General features: G+C 37.9%; 2 protein-coding genes across 2 annotated transcripts; both read right to left on the bottom strand.

The window, feature by feature from the left end:
- Window positions 1–155: 155 nt before the first annotated feature.
- On the bottom strand, window positions 156–5,659 carry sac3d1 (SAC3 domain containing 1). Its single transcript, XM_034705579.1, has 4 exons — window positions 5,531–5,659; window positions 4,049–4,466; window positions 1,227–1,509; window positions 156–1,098 (listed from the first exon to the last, which is right to left on the bottom strand). The coding sequence occupies exons 1-4, from the start codon at window positions 5,599–5,601 to the stop codon at window positions 632–634; spliced, it is 1,239 nt and encodes a 412-aa protein (XP_034561470.1). The 5' UTR covers window positions 5,602–5,659; the 3' UTR covers window positions 156–631.
- A 2,053-nt stretch (window positions 5,660–7,712) lies between these two features.
- Window positions 7,713–12,454, bottom strand: haus8 (HAUS augmin like complex subunit 8). The gene is made up of 10 exons (XM_034708916.1): window positions 12,319–12,454; window positions 11,932–11,996; window positions 10,497–10,558; window positions 10,152–10,278; window positions 9,785–9,904; window positions 9,595–9,698; window positions 9,273–9,431; window positions 8,982–9,123; window positions 8,271–8,412; window positions 7,713–7,994 (listed from the first exon to the last, which is right to left on the bottom strand). Exons 1-10 carry the CDS (start codon window positions 12,381–12,383, stop codon window positions 7,868–7,870), a joined length of 1,113 nt encoding a protein of 370 aa, XP_034564807.1. The 5' UTR covers window positions 12,384–12,454; the 3' UTR covers window positions 7,713–7,867.
- Window positions 12,455–21,713: the final 9,259 nt, after the last annotated feature.

Here is a 21,713-nt window from a genome sequence, read left to right as displayed (position 1 = left end):
TTTAAAGAACAGAAACCAAACTTTTTCAGCAGGTTTAACATAATTCTGGTCTCTTATTTTTGTTCCAGCGTGAGTGCGTTTCTGCCTACCTACAGATATCTGCTGCCCTCATGTGGTAAACAGGCTTCAATGCAATAAAGGATCAAGAACATTTGTTTTCAAAAAATAGAATTTATTGAAGTGTCATCAACTCTGTCACAGTAAGGTTTTTAATTATTTCACAAATCATGTAACTGCATAAAAAAACATTTCTACATCGTTAAAAGTAACAATATTAAGTTTTTCACATCTTTAAAGTAATTGAGGCACCACCTGTATGATGATGATGATGATGATGATGAAAAAGCACACCCAGAAGTAAAAGGGAATATTACTCTTCATCCAGCCTCTCTCAAGTAGAGTATGGCTTTTGAACATAAGTGAAAGCATTTCATGATCAAAACACACTGGCACTCAGCAACCTTCAGGGAAGCCTCAAAGCTCAAATCCAAGAGTAAGATAGCAGAAGTAGAAAGCTGCATTAGTGAAGTGTCCACCAGTGAGATCTTACTGTGGGGGGACAGGAGCAAACAAACAATATCCCATACAAATAGAGAATGCATATTTTTTGTTAGGGATTTCAAGTTTTGCCTCAAGAGCAACCATGAATGATCCTCCCAACAGTAAGGTCTCTCTGTTTGTCAGCCACTATGTTGTGATACAGTCTGCAGTGCAGTTTTCCTTGTTCAGGCTCAGTAAAAGCACCCTTGGAGAAAACCACTTGGTCGTCCTGGTTCACCTCCACTCCATACGTCTGACAGAGTTGGGCTGCGAGTGACTCGTCCAATGACAGGAGCTGAGCCACTCTCTCCAGAGGAAAGCGACAGTTGCGGCTATTGTGTCCGTGACTGTATATAAGCAGTAGATCTCTGCGACACATCACCAGATGACGGTGCACAGCACAGCTCTGCAGGAAGTTCAACCTCTGTGACAATCGCAGCATACGTACAGGGTTTCTCTCCAGGAAAGCTCGGTTGATGGAAAGAGCAAGTGTGATGGCAGGAGAGCTCCGCAGCAGCTCAGGGAGCTCCATGATGTGTTGAGCGACACGAGCAGAGCCTGGGGGAGATGAAGAAATTACACTTATCACATTTAAGGGAATGGCTTTATAACAGCCTAACATTTGGGGTATGAGTATGCTTACATGACTTCATATAAAAACTTTCTATTACACATAAAAAACCAACCTAAGTTGTACAGTAGACCAAGAGCCTGGAACTCCTCCTGGTTGGGAAGCGGCCTTGTTTCAGTTTTGTAGCAATCCAACAGCCAGCTCAAATACTCCTGTAGGTGGGTGTCGTTAATGCGTGGGTCATAGAGCCGCAGTGGCTCACCACAGAGCCGGTAAGAAGAATATATTAGAAAACGCACTGTAGGCTCCAAGACAGCCACGCAGTCTAACCCCGATACCCTCTGGATGATCATGTCCTGTTTCACACCTCGCAGTCGATCAAAGACAAAGCTGTACACCTGGAAGACAAGTAACGATAAGATTACACAGGAAACAGTACATTGAGGAGAGTTGTATTTGAGTGCATGTATGATTGCATCTTTAGTAAATGATTATCATTGTCAATTATGCAAACCAAAACTGAAAGTCCTGTCAGTTCTTTAAGCAACATAACACAAAGCTACTGCTTTTATTAAAAACTTCTTAAGCTGAAGTTCAACTTTTTATGATGCCTTATATTTAGTTCATGTTAATGTTGTCTGGTTGTCAAAGTACTCTAAATACGTTTCTGAAAATCCTTCTTTTAATTAAAGATGATATTTTGCTGGCTAATTGCCTCTGTGATAAGATTAAATGAAACACCTGCAATGTTTAGCTCTTCTTAAGAGTATGTGAGTAGATGAATGGATAGGTGCATCTCAAAAAAATTGAATATTGTGCAAAAGTTCAATATTTTCTGTCTGTTATTTCAGAAAGTAAAAATGTAATATATTCTAGACTCATTACAAGTAACCTAAAATGTGTTTTGCATTTTTAAAATGTTGATAACTTGTTGCCAACAGTTTAAAAAAAGTTAAATATAAATCTAAAAATATTAGAACATTAAATGTTAGGTTGAGTAAATTACTGTTCAAACAAAATACAGTAAATACTCTATGTCACACACAACCATAATCATGGAGAGACTGCTGACTTGACAGATGTCCAGAAGACTATCATCAACACCTCCACAAGGGGGGTAAGCCACAGAAGGTTGCTGAAAAGGCCGGCTGTTTGCAGAGTGCTACATTGAATATAAAGTTGTCTGGAAGGGAAAAGTGTGGAAGGAAAAGGCCGACACCTCGAGAGGATTGTCATGAAAAATAGATTAGAACTCAGAAGAGCTTCACGAGGAGTGGATTGAGGCTGGTGTCAGTGCATCAAGAGCCACTGTGCCTGAATGTCTTCAGGAAAGGGCTAAGGGGAAAAAGAGCTAGACTGTTGCTCAGTGGTCTCTCTCTCTTATTCTCCTCTATCCCTCTATCCCTCTTTCCAACCCCAACTCGGTCAAAGCAGATGGCTGTCTAACATGAGTGTGGTTCTGCTCGAGGTTTCTGCCTGTTAAAAGGAACTTTTCCCTCGCCGCTGAAACTAGCTAAATACTGCGAGGAGCAATGCTCATGGGGGATTACGATAAGATAAGACTGAGGCTTATCCTGTCTTGATGTTGTTTCTTTGTTGGCCTTAAAACCTGGCTTATGACTCGCGAAACCTGAAACCCCGCTATAACAACGTCCATGCCCACATGCGTGCCATAGTAGCGCACACATTTGGGCTGCTGAAGGCTCATTGGATGTGTTTGGTGGCAAGTTACTCTACGCCCCTGAGAACGTTTGAAAGATAATTCTGGCGTGCTTTGTTCATTAAATTAAATTAATTACCATTTGGCGACGGATGAATATCATCGCTTTATCCCTCATTTTGGGAACATATTCCTGATATGGAGGTGTCTCCAACAATCGCAGCCATTCTTTAATCCTGAGCCGTCAGATCAGGTGGTCCTTGTCCTCCTCCAGTTTCCTTCCTTCATTTCTGTTCTGCTTGCTAGTCTTTTTTTTTGCGTCCACTTTAATATCAAACTATTTTTTCTTAAAGCATTAACAGCCTCAGTAATTAAAACCCAGGCTTCATTTTTTTTGTCAAAGTGACTCCTGCTGATAGGCTTCAGAAAAGTGTTGGTTTTCTTGCCTTGACCTCAGCAACAATCACCTCTACCCCTTTTGTCTTGTCAATTTAGAATATTCTGATTCACTAATATACGCACGGTGGTGAGAACAAAATGGGCTGGTACGCATGTGTCGTCAATCTGACGGTGATTTAACATATGCACTTATTTTATGCACAGAGTAAGAACATTTCTTTGCATTTATTAGTGAATGAGGCCCAATGATACTACCCTGTCAAGCATACTAGCATAATTGGTCAGCTGACTTGCTTGACCAGAACCCCATAAAGAATCTGAAGGGAATTTGTCAAGAGGAAAATGAGAAACAACCAACCCAAAAATACAAATGAGCTGAAGGCCTCTATCAAAGAAACGTTGGCTTCAATAACACCTGAGCAGTGCCACAGCACAGAAGTGCTCCACTCCACAGCGCATTGATGCAGTAATTCATAGCAAAGAAACTCATACTAAATGTTGTGTGGATAAATGAATGCACTTTTCAGAAGTTGAATTTCAGTATTTCCTTTATTGATTGATTTTAGGAAATATTCTAATCATTGGAGGTACTGGATTTCTGATTTTCATGAGCTATACGCCTTAATCATCAAAATTAAACAGAAAAGGGTTTGAAATATTTTTATTTCCTTGTCAAAAATATATGAAAGTGCACCTTTATACATTAAATGTAACCTTTTGCCAGTATTCCAACTTTTTGAGATGTGCCTGTATGACGGAATTCTTATTTATAAGTGAACATTTTGAATTCAGTTGTAGTTTCTCTTGTGCCAACTCTTAATTATCAGTGTTTTGTACAAACTGGCTGACTTGGCAAAACATTCGTAAATACTACTCACCTCAATCCAAGGCTGCAGGTCTAGTGATGCAGCAACATCATCAATGAGGTAGCACACAGTTTTCAGCAACACAGCAGGTGGACGTAGGTCAGTGGGTTTTGTTGAGTCTTTCCCTGCGGCTGGTCTGGAGTACTCTTTGACAGCACGCAAAGGGTCTCCCTTTGGCCGCCTGTCTCTTTCAGTACCTGCTAACGTCTCAAATCGATGAAGGCAGTTCTGCGCCTCGCGCTCCCGCAGCTCTCGAGCAGGACACATGGTCTGGCATGTTCCCCTTGGCACTGTTTCTTTAACGTGTCGTTCACGGCTCTCATCCTCCTCCACTTCTCCCACCCATGCTTTGCACTGGCCCTGCCAGTTTTCCTCTCTCCTCTGTCTCCATTCTCCTCCTGATGGTGCACCCCTCCTCTGAGAGTGAGAGCTGATGAGAGAAAGTTGAAAATGTAGTCTGTTAAGAATGCAACATGACCAGCATATTCTCTTTTGTGGTGGCTATGATCACACATGGCAGACTTTACCAAAAGGAAAAATACCAGTTATTTTATCCTCAGTTATGCTCGGTACTACTGGTTACAATGGTTTCCCCTAATTTCATGTAAAGTATGCCAATAAACTTATCCTCCAAGTCATAGTCATATGAAGACAAGTGTTGAGAATCATGAGGGGTTTGCTTTTGATTGTAGGTGTAAGTATGAAGATAGGATATGAAGATTTGTTTTGTGGGAGTGCACTCGTATAATGCCAGAAAATAGTGAATAAAGGGTTAGGATTAGATAAGTATTAACTTGTTCATACACCTTTTCGCACATGTAAAATAAAATGTTTCAGTGCTTGCTAATGGAATTGATGATTTGGGGTTTTTTGAATAAATATTTCTTCTTTTTTACTTTGATTTTTTTATTCTATTATACTTTTATATGTTCGAAATAAAGACATCGAATCAAATCATATCAAATAAAAAATAGTGTTAGCACTATTTGTCGGATCCTAGTTTCTTTAATGCGTGTAACCATAGCACTACTTGTTTCACTTAATTCAATCTATAATTGAATTTTAATTTTCACACTTTATCCCATCTTATTATTTACACATATCATTGAATTAAGGTTAAACTTAAACATCATACCGACTAACGTTAACCACCGTCGTGCTAACTATATCAGAGCTGTAATTATTCTAGAGGGATCGAACAACTAACACAATAGCTACATTTTTCCCAGCTGTCATTAGTTTGTGGCATTTCACAAGGTAGTAGATATGAGCAGCAATAACATGTAGTGACTACAAACCAAGCTAATGTCAGATACCCATCGAGTTAGCTTGTGCAGTAAGCTAGCTAATACAAAATGAGACTCGAAGCTTCTGTTCTCTAAAGACACACGTCAAATACTGGAAGGAAGCTCTGGACTAAAGTGTAGTGACTTTATGTGAGCCCCTGTTACAACGTGATGCTTAATGTAGGTAAATTGAAACATATATACTCACATGCGACGAGGTGCTCTCCTGCGGTTCATTAGCTTTTGAAAACAACACCAGTCATCACTTTCCAGCATCATCCAATAGAAGTGAGTCTTTCATGTTTTGATGTTGCGTCACATCCGGGACGGTGCATGCCCATAGGCTGAATAAATCCCTTCAGTTTCAACTGAGGCAGGTACCCAGTTTATAGTTTTTAGCCATGTTCTACCTTTTTTTGTTCTAACATCAGAAAAAGATAAGATAAGATCAACTTTATTGTGCCCGGGGGGAAATGTGTCGTGGACATAAGTGCACATTCATTCATCATACCAATATACAATAACATGCCCACTGTCAAAGATAAAAAATAAAATAAAAAAAATGTCACTGTGGCATACCAATCACACTACAAATACCAATAATACAATAAATATCAATAAGATACCAGTGTGGCAGTAAAAAGCATGGTAAAAAGCAATATCATATCAACATTAGTGCAGAGTAAGTTGAACCCTCATACTCATACAAGAGTGTTATGTTAGTGCAGATTGTTTGTTGAGAAGAAGAAGAACAAGAAAGAACAAGAAAGTACTTTATTAATCCCCAGGGGGGAAATTCAATTTTTTTCACTCGTGCTACACACACAGTATATACATACAATCATGCACACACATACAGTGAACATGCTTAGGGAGAGATGTCAGAGTGAGGATGCTGCCATCAACCAGCGCACTCCAAGCAGTTGGGGGTTCGGGTGCCTTGCTCAAGGGCGCCTCGGCAGTGCCCAGGCAAGTGAACCAGCACCTCTCCAGCCACCAGTCCACTTGCCAAACTTCGTCCATGCTGGGACTCGAGCCACCGACCCTTCGGTTCCCAAGCCAAGTCCCTATGGCTTGGGAACCGAATGGTTGCCGGTTCGAGTAGAGTGATGGAAGCAGGGAGGAAGGGGAGCTTGAAGCGATTACTTTTACATCTGCTCGCTCTGAACCCTCTTACAGAGGGCAATAATTCCTTCAAGATTGTTTGTGCCTGATTGACAACAGTATTTCCAAAGATAGTTTGAAGGGATGGGTAATGTTTCTTATCAATCACTTTCATAGCACATTTTTTTAAAAAATCAATTAAATCTTAGATTTACACTGAACAGATAGAGGGCCAAACCAGGCTGCCATCCCATACCTGATCAGACTTCCCATGACAGCATTGTAGAAGGTCAACATCACACTCGTACTTACACCAAACAATGTATATATATGAGAGAGCATTTTGTCTTATTCTGGTGTGCTATTATTTTTCTCTAAATTATTTCTTCTGTAAAATTCAACTGAAACTGAAACTTACAAATGTAAAAATAGGAATGTACAGCACTTTGTTTGCTACAGAACGGTACAGCTCTCCTTTGAAAATCTGGCTTACCACAAGTAAAATGCAATCACCTCAATGAAATTTTAAAGTCTGTAGAGACAAGTTATTTACTGAAATACAGGATCTTTGGATAAATTTGAACATATCACCCCGGTTCTCGAAACACTTCATTGGCTCCCCTTTCAGTGCAAAATCACTTTAAAAATCCTATTATTAGTCCATAAAGCACTCAATGATTCAGCTCCCCAGTATATTTCTGGTAGAACCCAACCCAGACCTTTAGGTCAGTAGGTGGAAGACTTTTAACCATACCTGGGTCAAATCAAAGTCTGGTGAAGGGGCCTTTGGTTACGGTGGTCGGTCTCTCTGGAATAAACTGCATGCTGACCTCAGGTTCATCACAACTGTCTCCACTCTTAAAACAAAACTCAAAATGTATTTATTCTCCAGAGCGTAAGAATAATATGACTGATGTGACTGGCTGCAAGTGCACCAACACCTACTGTTTGTTTGATTGCTGTGTCTGATGTATGTTGGGTGTATCCATTCTTTTTCTATGTTTTTATTGTTTTTCTATAGTTAAATGGTTTTATTCTCAATGTAAAGCACATGGAGCATTCGTGTAATGAAATGTGCTTTATAAATAAAGTTGCTATGACACTGTTTCAAAATGTCAAAACAAACACAAAACTGCAAAAACATAAGAAAAGAGTCAAACGGTCAACATTCTTCTGATCGGGTTATTCAAATTCTTTAGCAACGTTCATAAAAATGACACAAATTCTTATGTTTCCTTTAGAAGTATATTCACACATGTTCGTTTCTCTCCACAAAATCCAGTTGGGACTTTTCACTTATACTTTATTGTTTTTTTAATAAAGAAATTAGACAGTACACTATACATTAAATCAAGACACACATATAACAATTAAACATAACAGGAAAAAAAGGGTGTTTCCAAAGTGCATGTACTAAGAATGTCATGCTTTGTGGTATTTTTCACTGTTTTAGGCAATAGAGTTCCTGAGTTCTTAGAGTACCCAGCTGTTGTTCTTCTGTGGCCTGCTGCACCTGGATTGTGTGGCGGCAGACTAATGACGACAGCTCCATCAACCCTGAACACGCCCTGGAAAAATAGACAAGAAAAAATGTGTTCTACCTGATCAAAGTAAACATTGCTGTTGAGTTCTTCTCTGTAGTAATTTAATTCTAGAGAACAAAGTAAATCCTGTTTCAACCATTTCAATACAGATATCTCTTTATAGAAGACTTTGTAACAAACTTTTATGATTTAACAATCTTTAAGAGGAAGAAACCCAGAAGCAGATAAAAAACCAAACTATGTATTTACAGCATTATCAGGCTACAAGAGTCTAAATCTCTGATTACAGTTCGTGCATACCCAGAAAGCTGTTGACTGATGTCCTTTGAGGTCATTTTCATGTCCCTAAGGCACTCGAGAGAAGTGCTGTTGTCCGTATGATCTCCATCTGTGCACTCCAACAGCAACTTCTCACTCTCCTTTAGGCAAGCTTCAGCTTTCCCTGAGATAGGTGGATAAACATGGATTCAAATACTGGAGTTACTACAAAATACAAACAATATGAAGTTCTGTATTTAACAGGGCAAACACTGGTAATAGTAATAATAAAAAAATAAAAATAATAAAAATAATAATAATAATAACAATAATAAATACTTATATAAACTGATTTACTACCAAGTGATCATAATCTAGTGCACATTGCTAAAAAATGTATTTCCTTCAGTGAAGACCGTTAATAGCATTTTTACTACTTCTAGTAACTTCCCACAGCACACAATCATCTGCTAGAGTAAGAATAATATTAATTATTAGTATTAGTAAATTGCTGTATTTGTTTAGTCTGTGCTAATCACACTGGTCTGAAGTGGTCGGTGCTGTGTTGGAGAAAGGTGGTATTGGATATAACCAAGCACCTAGTAGAATTTACTAAGAAGTCATCATTCAGCATGGATGTGATTGATTGACATTTATAATCATTTTTGATGATGCAGATTAAAAAAAGTTTTTTCAGTGTTTAATTAAGTAATTATGTTACTCTATGCAATTTGAAAACAACTTTAAAACAACCTAAAAAGTCCTTTCTGTCGCCTTCAATGTAGAAATTCTTGACAGGCAGCTCGTGTCTGGTGGTGTCGACAGCTCGGGCAAATGTGTTGTAGTCCTTTGAGAACTGCTTTGCAGCTTCTGCCACAGGGGTCAGTGCAGCAATCTTTTGGGAAAGACAATAATCATAGGATGGTATTGTTTAGTCAGACAGTGTAGTAAGCCTACCTTCACTAAGCATTTTTTAAATGCAGCCAAAATGTTATGAAACAGTACAACTATCAGAGGTTGTTACAAAAGAAGTACTTTCCTGACCTGCAAATCCAGCAGCTCATTCACATGCCTCTCCTTCTCCATCAAGAGATACTGCCGCTTCTTCTCCTGGACTTCCTTTTGTAACGCCTCTACTTCTTCCATCTCCTGGAAAATCTGTGCCTCTGCCTCCGCCTTGAGCTTTGCCGTATTGCTTTCCATCTTAAATCAGACAGACAGACAAAGACATGAAGTTGCATCATTTCCAACAGATGTTTACTCCCAACATCAAAGTGTTAAATTTCAAAGAAGTTCTACATTTGTTTATCAAATCAAGCACAATGAACGGAGTAGAGCACACAGGCTTGAATGTAAGACTAAGCACCTTAGCAGTGAGGTAGGCCAGTAAGAATGTCTGCATCTCAACGAGCCTCTTCTCATTCTCTGGATTTCTCTCGGCTTCGACAGCTCCTTCAATAATCGTTTTCTCTGGCAAAGAAAGATTTTAAAACATGTTACTGAATATTCGGATTTGAAAACAATTTAGAGCACGTGAGGTTGTTAGATCAGTTTACCTTTAATGACTGACATATCAAACTCTGGTCGAAAGCAGTGTCCATCTGCAGTGTCCATAAAAGTGGACTGCAAAATACTTTTCCCCAGCAGTGATGGTTCAGATTCACGTGACACGATTGCTGTAACAAAGGTAACATGAAGATTTACAAGAACTGATCAGAAGTTACCTGTTATTAATTAGTTTATAGCCTTAATGCCTAATACCTAAGACCCTCTCTAAGTGCGTTCTTGGAAGTTATCACAATTGTTGCAAGAACATAGTACACATGTCTGACTCATGACGTGATCACAATTGGACCTTTAATCAGCTATCATCAACAACTGTGTGAATAGACTTTCACATATATCAGAATTCAATGTACGTACTTGTTGCTAGAGCCTGTGGGGCCATTGAGCGTCTCGGTGGAGTGCCCACCCTTGGTTTGACACCACTGGGTTTAGGTGAAATAGGCCTCGGCGGTACAACAACAGACTCATTTGTCAGGGAGTTACTCTGTTATTTGTAACAAAGGTCCATAGAGACACAAACATGAATGATCAAAACATAACATAGATAACCACAGCATAGAGAAAAACAGTAGGTCACTTTAACAGCTTAGACACAATGAGGGAAAGAACACTTAACTATCAATCCAAAATTTGAAAGTACATAGGTATTCATCATTGGTTAGAGCACCCGATGCTTTATCATGTATGAAACAAGAGCATTACCTTTGATAGAGAAGACTTCTCAGCAGCCTGCATGTATCTGGACTTGACAATAGTGCCACTTGCTAAAGATTGATGAAAAGAAAGAAAAATGAGAACCAATGAAGCTCTGTTCACCACAAATCAACATATATTTATATGCCTAATACATAGGGATGTAACAATATATCGCAAACCGGTAAATATCAATACAAATAAGGGTGGATTACAATCGATTCAACATCATTTGTATCAGGATATTATTTTGAAACAGTAGAAGGCGTTATCTGCATTATACTCCACTTGTTTAACATCATTAAGTCTCTTGTGCTGCTCTCTCGTCACTCACTGAGTGGAGGTTTTTTTAAGTTAAAATATGATCCTGTTCAGTTGTCCTGTTGCAGTAAATCCACATGCTGTAGTCTGAGTCTTCACTCTATCACCATGCGTCCACAGTGATTAGTTATAAGCCTGCTCCTCACGTTGATATTCAGCGTGTTAACATTTTGAACACCTCAATATGATCGTAGCTGTTTAATACCGTCAGTAATATACACTTTGTCATGAAGGAAAATTTGATTTAGGGGAAAATGCATTTGGCATTGTTTTTGACATGGAAAACTTTTACATTTTTTTAATGATTAAACGATAATTGATTGTTAACATTTCCAAAGATCGATCAAGGAGAATACTTGAAATTTACATCTCTAATTTAAAGAGATTTACCTTATTTGTTTTAATATTTAATACTTTAATTTGTGAATTGGTATTTTTGTATAGTGATTTTAGTTTTTTTGCAAGGTGCTGAAAAAAAGTGTGCAGTGGTTTTATTTGGAATCACAACAAACCTTAAAAATGAAAAAGGATTACTTTGTTTACAAAGAAATATAAGAGAAAATGTATATAATGCAACTGTCCATATCTGAGAATTGAAATAAAGTAATAATTATTTAAATTTTGAGTTTTCTTGAAAATCGTTAGAGAATCGTGAGCGAATCATATCGTGAACCAAAAATCGGGATTCAAACTGAATCGTGGGTTGAGTGTATCGTTACATCACCTATTATTAGAGCCTACAATTTCCTTTTAAGAGGAAACTTACATTAAAAACACCAACTTCAAGGTCAAACGCTGCTGATCAAGACTACATTTGCAGTAATTTTCCTGCTAAGGCAATTGTGAAGTTACATTTATTCAGCCCTACTGATGACAGCTAAAAGCAGATTAGGTAGGTAAATCGTGAGTTACCAGATGTCAAGAAAAGTATAATTCCAAAGTGCTAAAATCATCATCGGTTAACCATCTTTTAGACTGGACATTCACCATTTGTGAATCCTTTGGGACAAGACTGATAACAAATGATAGGCATGAGGCGAGAAGTGACAGCTGTACTTAAACTAATAATAAACCTCGTCCATAGACTCAGCTTCGTGTTTTATGAGTATATGCTGATACTCACATTTAACACTCTTCTTCCCGGTTCCACTGTTGTTGGCTTTGGAAGAAGGGTTCCCAGTTTTAGAGCTGAAAATGAGAGTAAGTTATATTCAACAGGATAAACAGGAAGCACAGGTACAACATTAGCTTAGCTACTATTAACGTAGTCTTAAATTAAACACAACATAAACGATATACTTGCTCATATACCGTCATTATGAATCATATGTCTAGATCATACAGTAAAACTGTTCGTCACTGCGAAAATTAAAAAACGTAAAAACACTTCATCGGAAGTAGAGGAGTTAACTCGGTCTTAACGTTACATCAAATTCTCCTCAAGTTAAAGCGACAACACATTTACAAAGTCAAAAAAGCAGCTAATAATAAGAATAATCACTTAAATTACCCTTTAGAGTCGTTTGAGGCATTTTTGAAACTACTTGGTGCTATTGTTGCTCTTCTGGACGCCATAGTGCTTTGAAGCAACCCGCCCGTGCACCAGTTTTGTAATCCGTAGAAAACGTTAACGTGTTCTTGGTTCCGCCTTTCTTCCTGCTTCTCCTCTTCTTTTTCATCTCTCATTCTCTCTTTTATTATTTTATATAAAGCTACTATACAAGATACAATAATTATAATGGTTCGTACCGCGATCTACTGTACTGGAGTGTGTAATATCAAAGTTTTGTAATTCAGGTTACATTTTACATAATGAAAAAATGAAAACAAATAAGTAAATAACACAATAAAATTAAGCAATTATTGATATATATATATATATAAATATATATATATATATATATATATATATATATATATATATATATATATATATATATATATATATATATATATAAATAACAATAATAATAATAATAATAATAAAATAATAGGAATAATAATAAAAAAGGTAAATGAATAACAAAAAGAAATAGATAACTAAAAGAAATAAATCAATTAATTAAATAAGTAAATACTACTTCTTCTTCTTCTTCTTCTTCTTCTTCTTCTTCTTCTTCTATGGAATTTAACTGCAGTCGGCATCAATTTGCATTTACTGCCATCTTATGGTTTCACTGTTTCCACTCCCTAGTTCCATCAGAGTCTGGAGTCCAGTCCTGTCGATCTTGAAAAAAACAATAATAATTTTTTTGCCCTCTTTTGCCTCTCTTTTTCCACTTTCTATTATATCCCTGCTGTTATATTGTGTGTGTCCTGATGATTCTAATTACTACCTGTCTTTGAGTTCTATACTTATACACGTTACTATGGTACACTGTTGCTGCCTGATTAGATTCACTGCATTGTGCAGTTTGGTGTTTTCCTGTGATGTGTATGTCCTGTACTATTTAAATTGCTGTGCCCTATCCTTACCTACTTTCTTAATCTGCCCTTTACTTGTTCTTTAAAATTGTTCTCATTGCCTCTTGACATATTGACCAGATTTTGTATTGAATTCAAATGTCTCCCTCTATCCAATTGCTGTTACCACTGTTTATTTGCCCTTTCTGTCCATAAGCTTTATCCTTCTGACCGTGTTAATCTAATTCTAACTTCAACTGTTTCTTTTTAAGAGCCTCTTTTGCTGTTTTGCACACCTTTTTGTTCCCTATGATCCCTGAATGTGCTGGTACCCAAAGGAAACTGATGTGTTTTCCTTGTTTTGTTGATCTGGTGTATGAGAGCAATATTTCATGAAGAAGATCCTGATAACTTTTAGCTGTCCCTGTCTTGATACTTGTTAGTGCTGATACTGAATCACTACATCACAATCACCAGGCACAACCACTGCAGCCCCTACCTGTGGATCATTTAAGCCATCCCTAAAAATGAGTACTCTGTCATTACATGTTTTGTCTATATGACTGTAGAACTCCATGACCAGACCTTTGTTCCGTTTTCTTTATTTAATCCTAAGAAGTTTCAAATCAACTTCTTGGTTTTATAATCCCAACATAAGACAAACAGGCCACACCCCCTTTGAACTAAATTCTTTATTTGACACTCCCATGTCTTCTGCTATTCTGTCTCGTGTCCAACCAAAACTATCCTTTTCAACCCTCCCTCTCTCCCAACACGTTTGTTTCTGACCTTTTATGCTGACCCAGTAGTTTTGCTGTTCTTCCTCGCACCATAGACCGTATATCTAGTCTTACATGTATTTGCAGTTCATGTATTTCAAGTTCAAATCAATGCATGTGTTTGCTGACATCTAATGTAGTGGAGGATGTAACGTGGTGAATGTACGAAAATGTCTAAAAACGATATAATTAAATGTCCTGGGAAGAACTTTCGGTATACAGTCTGTAGTTTGTATCCATTTTGGAGTCACCTATGAAGACAGAGATACCTCTTCTTCTTTTCACCATGTTGGTGTGTAATAATTGATTTCTAACAACAATGAAAAAAGAGAAAAAAATTCAACCTACTTCCTTTTAGCAAGCAATTATATCACTCTCTGCAAATCAGTGTAAAAAAAGCAGTGTGAGGCTTCACTTCAGCACATTGACAGCAGTTTAAGATATTATAAATAACCTTCTAAATAGAAGTAATCATTCTTCATGCTTATGCTTTAGTTGCTCACAAAAATACATCAATATCAATTTCAGATTTTTTTTAATAATCTGTTATAAAGTACTTGTGTATGAGACTGAGGAGGATATTATTTGCACAGGAATGTGTAAACCTATGAAAAAAGCCTATGTGTAAATTAGTATTGAAACTAAAAAGCAACCCTAAAGTATTTTTTTAATGACAAATGCTTGTTTTGTCTCCTGAATACACCATACGGATCAATTTCAAAGGTTCCTTATTGCCCAGTTCTTCTTCAAATTATCACTGGACTTTACAATTTGTTATTTTGTTTCAATCCACTCCATCTGTATTAGTAAACCATGCTTTGTTAGTTACATTCAAATTAAAAGTGTGTTTTAGTGTGCATTGATTGATCTCAGCACGTTAAACACACAAGAGAGAGATACAGCTCAAGACACTGTAAACAAGGAGACTTCTTGGTCGGTCCAATGGTTTTTCCACTTTTCTTTTATTTTCTTCATATTCACAGCCAAAGCCCCCCACCGAAATAATATTTGATCCCATGGAGCAACTAACTCTTACTTAAGTCAGACTCCAGACTTGTACGATTGCTCCAAAATCCTGTCTTTGTGGAGGTATTTTCAGCTCAACCACTAGATGGGTGTAAGGGTCTTCATTCACGGCCTGTGTAAACACACATTCATCGACGGTCCTTCAAAGTTAAATACACTCACAGTCTGCACAGACTACATAAAGGATTGTCTCTGTCATGTTTCAACCAAAGATAAAATCAATACAAATGTTAGTAAGTATTTATATTCTTTGTCATACATGTCCACTTTAGGTTTAGATGGCGGTTGGAGCCAATCCCACCCAACAATGCACATTTGAAGGCCATGTAAACCCTGAACAGATAATAATAAGATCACAGGGATAACTTAGCGATGCATCCAGGCAATTTAGAGCATTCTGACTAAGTTGCATACCTGCATAACTTGAAACACATGTATCCATATACAGACACCTCTACTTGAACCTTTTTCATTTGCTATTGTGACCACTTAAGGAAGAAAACCCATTCCTGTGAATCTACCTGCATGTGTATGCTATCATCCCTCGTGTATGGGTATCTGCTTAGGAAATTCTTCTGCCCGTAGTTCAGATGCTGTTTGTGTGCATGAGTCTTAAAGAGCATAATGGGTGTTTATCCCACCTGTCTGAGCTGGACTTGGGTGACAGGAGTGACAATGGGAAGAGAACGGGTGTGGGACAGGGAGGTAAACACTTGTCTGCAACTTTGGCTCTCAGCCACTACTGCAGAAACGGATGAACAACAGGGGGTAGAGACTGAATAAATACTTTCTGTATGTGGTGAGCATCCATAACGCCAAAATAAAGGCATTTCTGCACTGCGTTGCATAATACCTTTAATCTAGTATATTACAGTAGTACTTTTTATGTAACTTTTAAACAGCAAAAGTGCATTTGCTGGATAACATCATGGTAGTTTTATTCTGACCTTTCTGCTTTAATGAATTCTCTTGAAAAAAGGTTGAACATTTTGGCACTCAAACAAATCTCTCACAAACACATGCCTGTATCTATATGTGTGTGTGCCAAGCATGTGATGTGTGTGCGTCCTATTATCAGCCCCAGTAAAGGCCGGGTCTTATCGTTGCTCTCTTCTCTCCCTCTCAGAGTAATAAAGACTTGAGGCTGGCTGCTGTGTGTCCGCATGCTGGCTGTCCATCTCTCAGCACCAAGCAATGCCAGCACCAATAGCTGCTTTGAGGAGGACAACAAGCACAGAGGATGATGGTGATATGAGCAGTGTGGTTCAAATCTATAATATGTGTTAAAAAATATTTTTTCATGTTTTATCAGTGGGACTTTCCTTTTTCTTTTTCTCTGGATTAAAATAGGAGATTCAATGTAAGGAGGTGCTAAAGTGAAAGAGTGAGAAGTGCATGTTGAAAGACAGCAGAATAAGGATACCAGGAGTCGCTGAATGAAAGTCCTTGTCCTCCTCTTTTGCGTGTCTCTCTGCTCCGAAACTCTGACGTCTAATGAAGTATTTCATCTATGTCACTGTGACCTCACTGATACTCTGCTTTGCCACTTGAAGACAATTTCAGGGCCATAAAATTCAAGATGAAACAGCTCTCATTGGGTTGTGAACGAAGTGAAAGGCAAGTTGTTGTCGGCCCTTCTAACACATGCATGTACACGTGATTACACACACACAGGGACAACCAAACCATGCAAACCCCTCACCAGCCCTTCTTCCCTTTGCGGTAAGCTGTTACTCATCACAGCCAGTCTGCCAGTCTGGTCCACATAGCCTTACAGGAATGCCTCAAATACACAGTGCCTCACGCAGTAAAGCCAACAGGCAGAATTTGCAGTATTTAGCTATATCTGAATTAAATCACACTGCCAGTTCTGATATGGTGCTTCATAATTTAATATAGATATCTGTTTATGTCTGACATTTGCCTGAAACAGCTTCTGTTCTTCTTCTAATGTATTTAAAGCAATCTTAATCAGCAAAATACATGATTGTCTGAATCAGACCTTTTCCTTCCCACCTGAGACAAAAGTCTCATCCTAATACTGCCCACCTTAGCTCCCCAGTGCATGTGTATGGGTGTATGATTTCCACTATTTGTTCTTGTCTTTGTGGCCCTTGTCACAGAAAGAGCCTAAACAGTGCTGCAGTGGCTTGCAGTATTTATCACTTAAGCTTCTCTCTGTTGACTGATCACAGTAAGCAGTGGATTGTTAAAGCTGCTCTTTTACACTATCTGGTGACTCTGCTGGTCACTTTGTGCCTGTTCCGAAGGGTTCTGGCATGTCATAATGATTGCAACAGAAACTTTATATGAATGCATTAATAAGATGATCAACAAATCAATTTGGCAGTGTAAGAAGATATCTTAAAAAGAGACGTATGATGTTGAAGTGATAGTTTTTAACTACACCAATGAGTCAATAAGCATAAACTTAACGCTGGGTTAATTTAAAACAGAAAGATGGGTTGCTTATGGCACCAAGCAAGACAAGCTAAATATTCAACCCCAATAACAGTGTATTTTACCTATAGCAACGTGTCCGCTCTAGCTTATCAATTGTTTTTTTTAAAAAATGTTTTCTCACAGTCAATCTTTGGAGTATGCCATTTTAATTGACTATAAATCAAATAAATCAATGTATTTTATATTTTTGTCTAAAAATACACTCAATATAAATGCAATAAATAACACATAAACAAAATTAGAAATATTATTTTTTAATTAAACAACTCAATATTAATTAACTCCCATAAATAAAATTAATGTCTGGCAAACATCTCAGAGGAGCATTGCTGTGTATCTCTCAGTGTCAGGATGGAGGGGTACAGTCTCAAAATCTCTGCCTGCTGGATGTATCGTCATGTTTGATCTCACCTAAGTGTGAAAGAGCGAAAGATAGTAGAGATTATATAAAAAGGTAAATAATCAAATAATTAATGGATACCAAGGTGAGATGTTACAATGTTAGCACTAAATAATACACTTTTCTTGGACAGGTCAGCTAACTAGTGACATGCAGGATGGCTTTCTGCAAATTGCTAGCAAACAAAAAATACCCAAATGGTAGCTAACTTTACACCAAGCTAATGTTAACTTACAGTAAAAAAAAAAACGGTATACAGTAAATTATTCTGTTGTTTTGTATGTAGACCACTGTATGTGCAACTTTGTGTTGGTTGGGATGTACACTGTGTACAGTTTTTTTTTAAGCAGAAAAATAAAATATATTTGTTCCCGTGTATTTGTGTGTTTTGAGTATAAAAACAATATTCTAAAATATTTTACAACACACTTCTGTATGTACTGTCTGTAGTAAGTGTAACACTGAACAAAAAAGGCCTGAGTCATGATGAATGGAGAAGAAATGTTTTCCATTCATCATTGGGTTTTACATTAAGCACATCAGTGTTTGACTGGTTCTTATAAATGTCTATTCATATGTTGGTTTGTGTGTGTCATTTGAAAACAAAATACCATTTTGAGAAGAAATAACATTGTTTTGAATGTAAAGATTCATTTTGTAGGAGAATTGAGGGGTTTTGCCCATTGTGTGTGTGTTTTTCGATTTGTGTGCAGAGTTCTGAGAGTATGAGGCATGCTTTCAGAAAATGTGTGTAAACAATCGAGAAAAACTGTAATAGCAATGTTAACTGACATTACACGGACAAATATTTTCCTCACTTTTACAGGTGTGAAAAGGATCAACTTATCTTTTTTCTTCACTTAACCCTTTACAAGCTCAGAGTAAGGATCATGTTTCTTCATCAGAAAAGAAGCCTTAAGCTGAAGTACAGTAAAATAGAGTAAAGTTGGACTAAAGCTGAGATAATTGTCATCGACAGTAACTTTGTTCAGATTAACAGCATGATCTCAAAGCAACATCACAGACTCCATCAAATGACCTGAAGCCACTTCATCCATGTGTTGCTAGCCTCCCAAGGGTGTAATTACTGTGCTTATCTTCACAGGATGTGACCTCAGCTTGGTGTTCACTCTTGTGGATGAATCTTCCAGCATCCCTGTCTGCAGTGCTGTAGGCTGGGGGATTTCCTGATAGTGTCTTGGGGGTAAAGGGGTGTTAATTCAGGCAAAACCTGAAAAGTACATCCTTAAGTACACCATTGCAAAAAAAAATGTGTCCAAGATCAATGAAGACCCTTGAAGAAATTGTTCAAGATACACTGCTTGAGCTGAAGCTTATTTTAAATGCAGACAAGACTAAGCTTATGTTGTTTACCAACTCTAAGGCTGGATCACAGAATGTACCAGTGGTTGTCACTGCAGAGGGAAAGGATATAGAGGTTGTTACCTCTTACAAATACCTGGGAATTTGATTGATGGCTCCCTTCATTTTACACAACATGTTTGAGTTTTTACTTTCAAAACAAATCGTGTTTCTCTTTTAATGTAAAAAAGTGTCTTGTTACTGACACTTCTATGCCGGTTCTTGACTATGGTGATCTTTTGTACATGCACACCACTGCTCAGAGTCTTCACAAGATTGATGCAACTTACCATGCTTCCTTGAGGTTCATTACCAATTGTAGAACTCTTACTCACCATTGTGAGTTGTACTCACGAGTTGGATGGCCGTGACCAAGCTATCCTTGGTCTGCTGCCACAATACCTCTCTGTCTTTATCACACAGAAAAGTGCTGAGCAGTATTTATTGTGCTCCCAGGACTTTTTAATGCTTTCTGTCCCAAAAGTTCAAACATAAATTGGGAAAAGGGCTTTTATGCATTCTGCACCCTCAGCCTGGAATTTATTGCAGAATAGCTTGAAACTCAAGGAGCTGGTGTCACGTAATGTTTTTAATCTAAAATGAAAGACCTCAAAGTAGAATCTTTGGGATGTTGTTGTTTTTAGTGTACCTTGTTATACAACTGCCTCCTATAGGTAATTGCTCTTTCAGCGACAACATTGTGCTTGTAAATTGTACTTAGGTTCTCTGTGTGTCTATATCTGTAACTTTGTGTTTTTCGCTGCTGACTGACTTGGCCAGGTCTCCATTGACATAGAGATCTTTGATCTCAATTGGACCAACCTGGTTAAATAAAGGTTGAATAAAAAAAGATAAAATAAAGAAGATTTAGAATGTTTTATGGTGGAGGTAGTGGCTTATTGCAAACCTGACTTTTATAATGAGGCAGGCAATTTCAAATGTGAAATTTGAGACACTTGTTTAAGTTGCTGAGGTATTTAAGTCAACAGAATTTAGTGGTTGTAATAGATTTTCAGTTTGAAAATACTACGCATGTTTAATGATGTTTTGGTGCCCAAGTGATCAGCATCCATGTGAACATTTTGCAAAAGAGAGAGATGAGCACCATACAGCAAGCATGACAGGTTGTGTGTATGTGTGAGTGTGAGTGTGAGTGTGAGTGTGTGTGTGTGTGTGTGTGTGTGTGTGTGTGTGTGTGTGTGTGTGTGTGTGTGTGTGTGTGTGTGTGTGTGAGAACCATGTGCAGTGCTTTAGCAGGGCAGTGTAGCGTGCAGTGCAGGAGTGAGCAGAGGCGGCCTAGGCCAGGACAGCCCCAGTACCCTGATAATCCCCACGTTTTCAGGAGCCCTGGCCCGTACTTGATGAGCTTGAGCAAGAAAAAGGTTGCGCTCTCTTGTGTGTTTCTCTCTCTCTCTCTCTGTCTCCCTCTCTTTCTTTTTCTGTCTCTCACTCTTTTTATCCCCCCTCTCTCTCACTCTTTTATTCCCCCTCTTTTTCTCATGCACCCCTACACCTCCCTGTCCCCTGGAGCCACTTTGCGAGTGAATGAATTTTAAGTGTTTACTCAGCAACTGCATGTCCCGCTATATTTCTCAGGATTTCCTCCAACATAGGAAAAGCTGTGATGAGAATTAAAATGATAACAATATTGTATAAATATATGAATTACTGTATTTATATGACACATTTATTGACAATATAACAAAGTGTTTTACAAAAAGTACAGACAGAAAAAAGGAATCAGATCAGAAAAGATATCACAAATACAACCACAATCCCAAAACATTGGTAAAAAAAATGCTGATAGAAACGTAATTTGATGGTTTTCAAATCATTTAAGCCCCATATTGAATTGAAAATTGTGCCAAAACAACATGTAAGATGCAGAACTGAAAAATCTTGCTGTATTGTGAAAAATATATTGTAATTTTAATTTCAATGCCAATAATATTTCAAAAAAAGTTAGAAGTGTCGCATCAGTTCTTCTTTTAACAACATTCTGTAAATATTTAAGAAGTAAGGGGACTAGTTTTTGGAGTTTTGAAAGCATAATGTCGTCCCATTCTTGACTGATATAGGATTTGAGCTGCTCAGCAGTTAGGGTATCCTTTGTCTCATTTTGATGGGTGACAAGTTGGGACTACAGGCAGGCCAGTTTACCACCTGGACTGTTCCACTGCAGAGCCATGCTGTTGTAATACATGCAGGTTGAGGTTTGGCATTGTCTTGCTGAAATATGCATGGACTTCCCTGAAAAAGTCATTGCCTGGATGGCAGCACATGTTGCTCCAAAACCAGTTCCTTCCTAGATTTTTGAGCTACCCATGCCATTGGCACTTATGCATCATGATCTTGGATGCTGTTATTTTTTTAAACTGTTTGCTGATAACAAGCTGCAAGCACAGAAGTGGTTTCCATTTTCAAATCATGCTGTTACCTCTTTGTATGGTACAGTTTGACCAGGATGTGTGG

Source organism: Notolabrus celidotus, chromosome 2, assembly GCF_009762535.1.
Source record: "Notolabrus celidotus isolate fNotCel1 chromosome 2, fNotCel1.pri, whole genome shotgun sequence".
Classification (NCBI taxonomy): Eukaryota; Metazoa; Chordata; class Actinopteri; order Labriformes; family Labridae; genus Notolabrus; species Notolabrus celidotus.
This window is presented reverse-complemented; position numbering and strand designations above follow the sequence as displayed.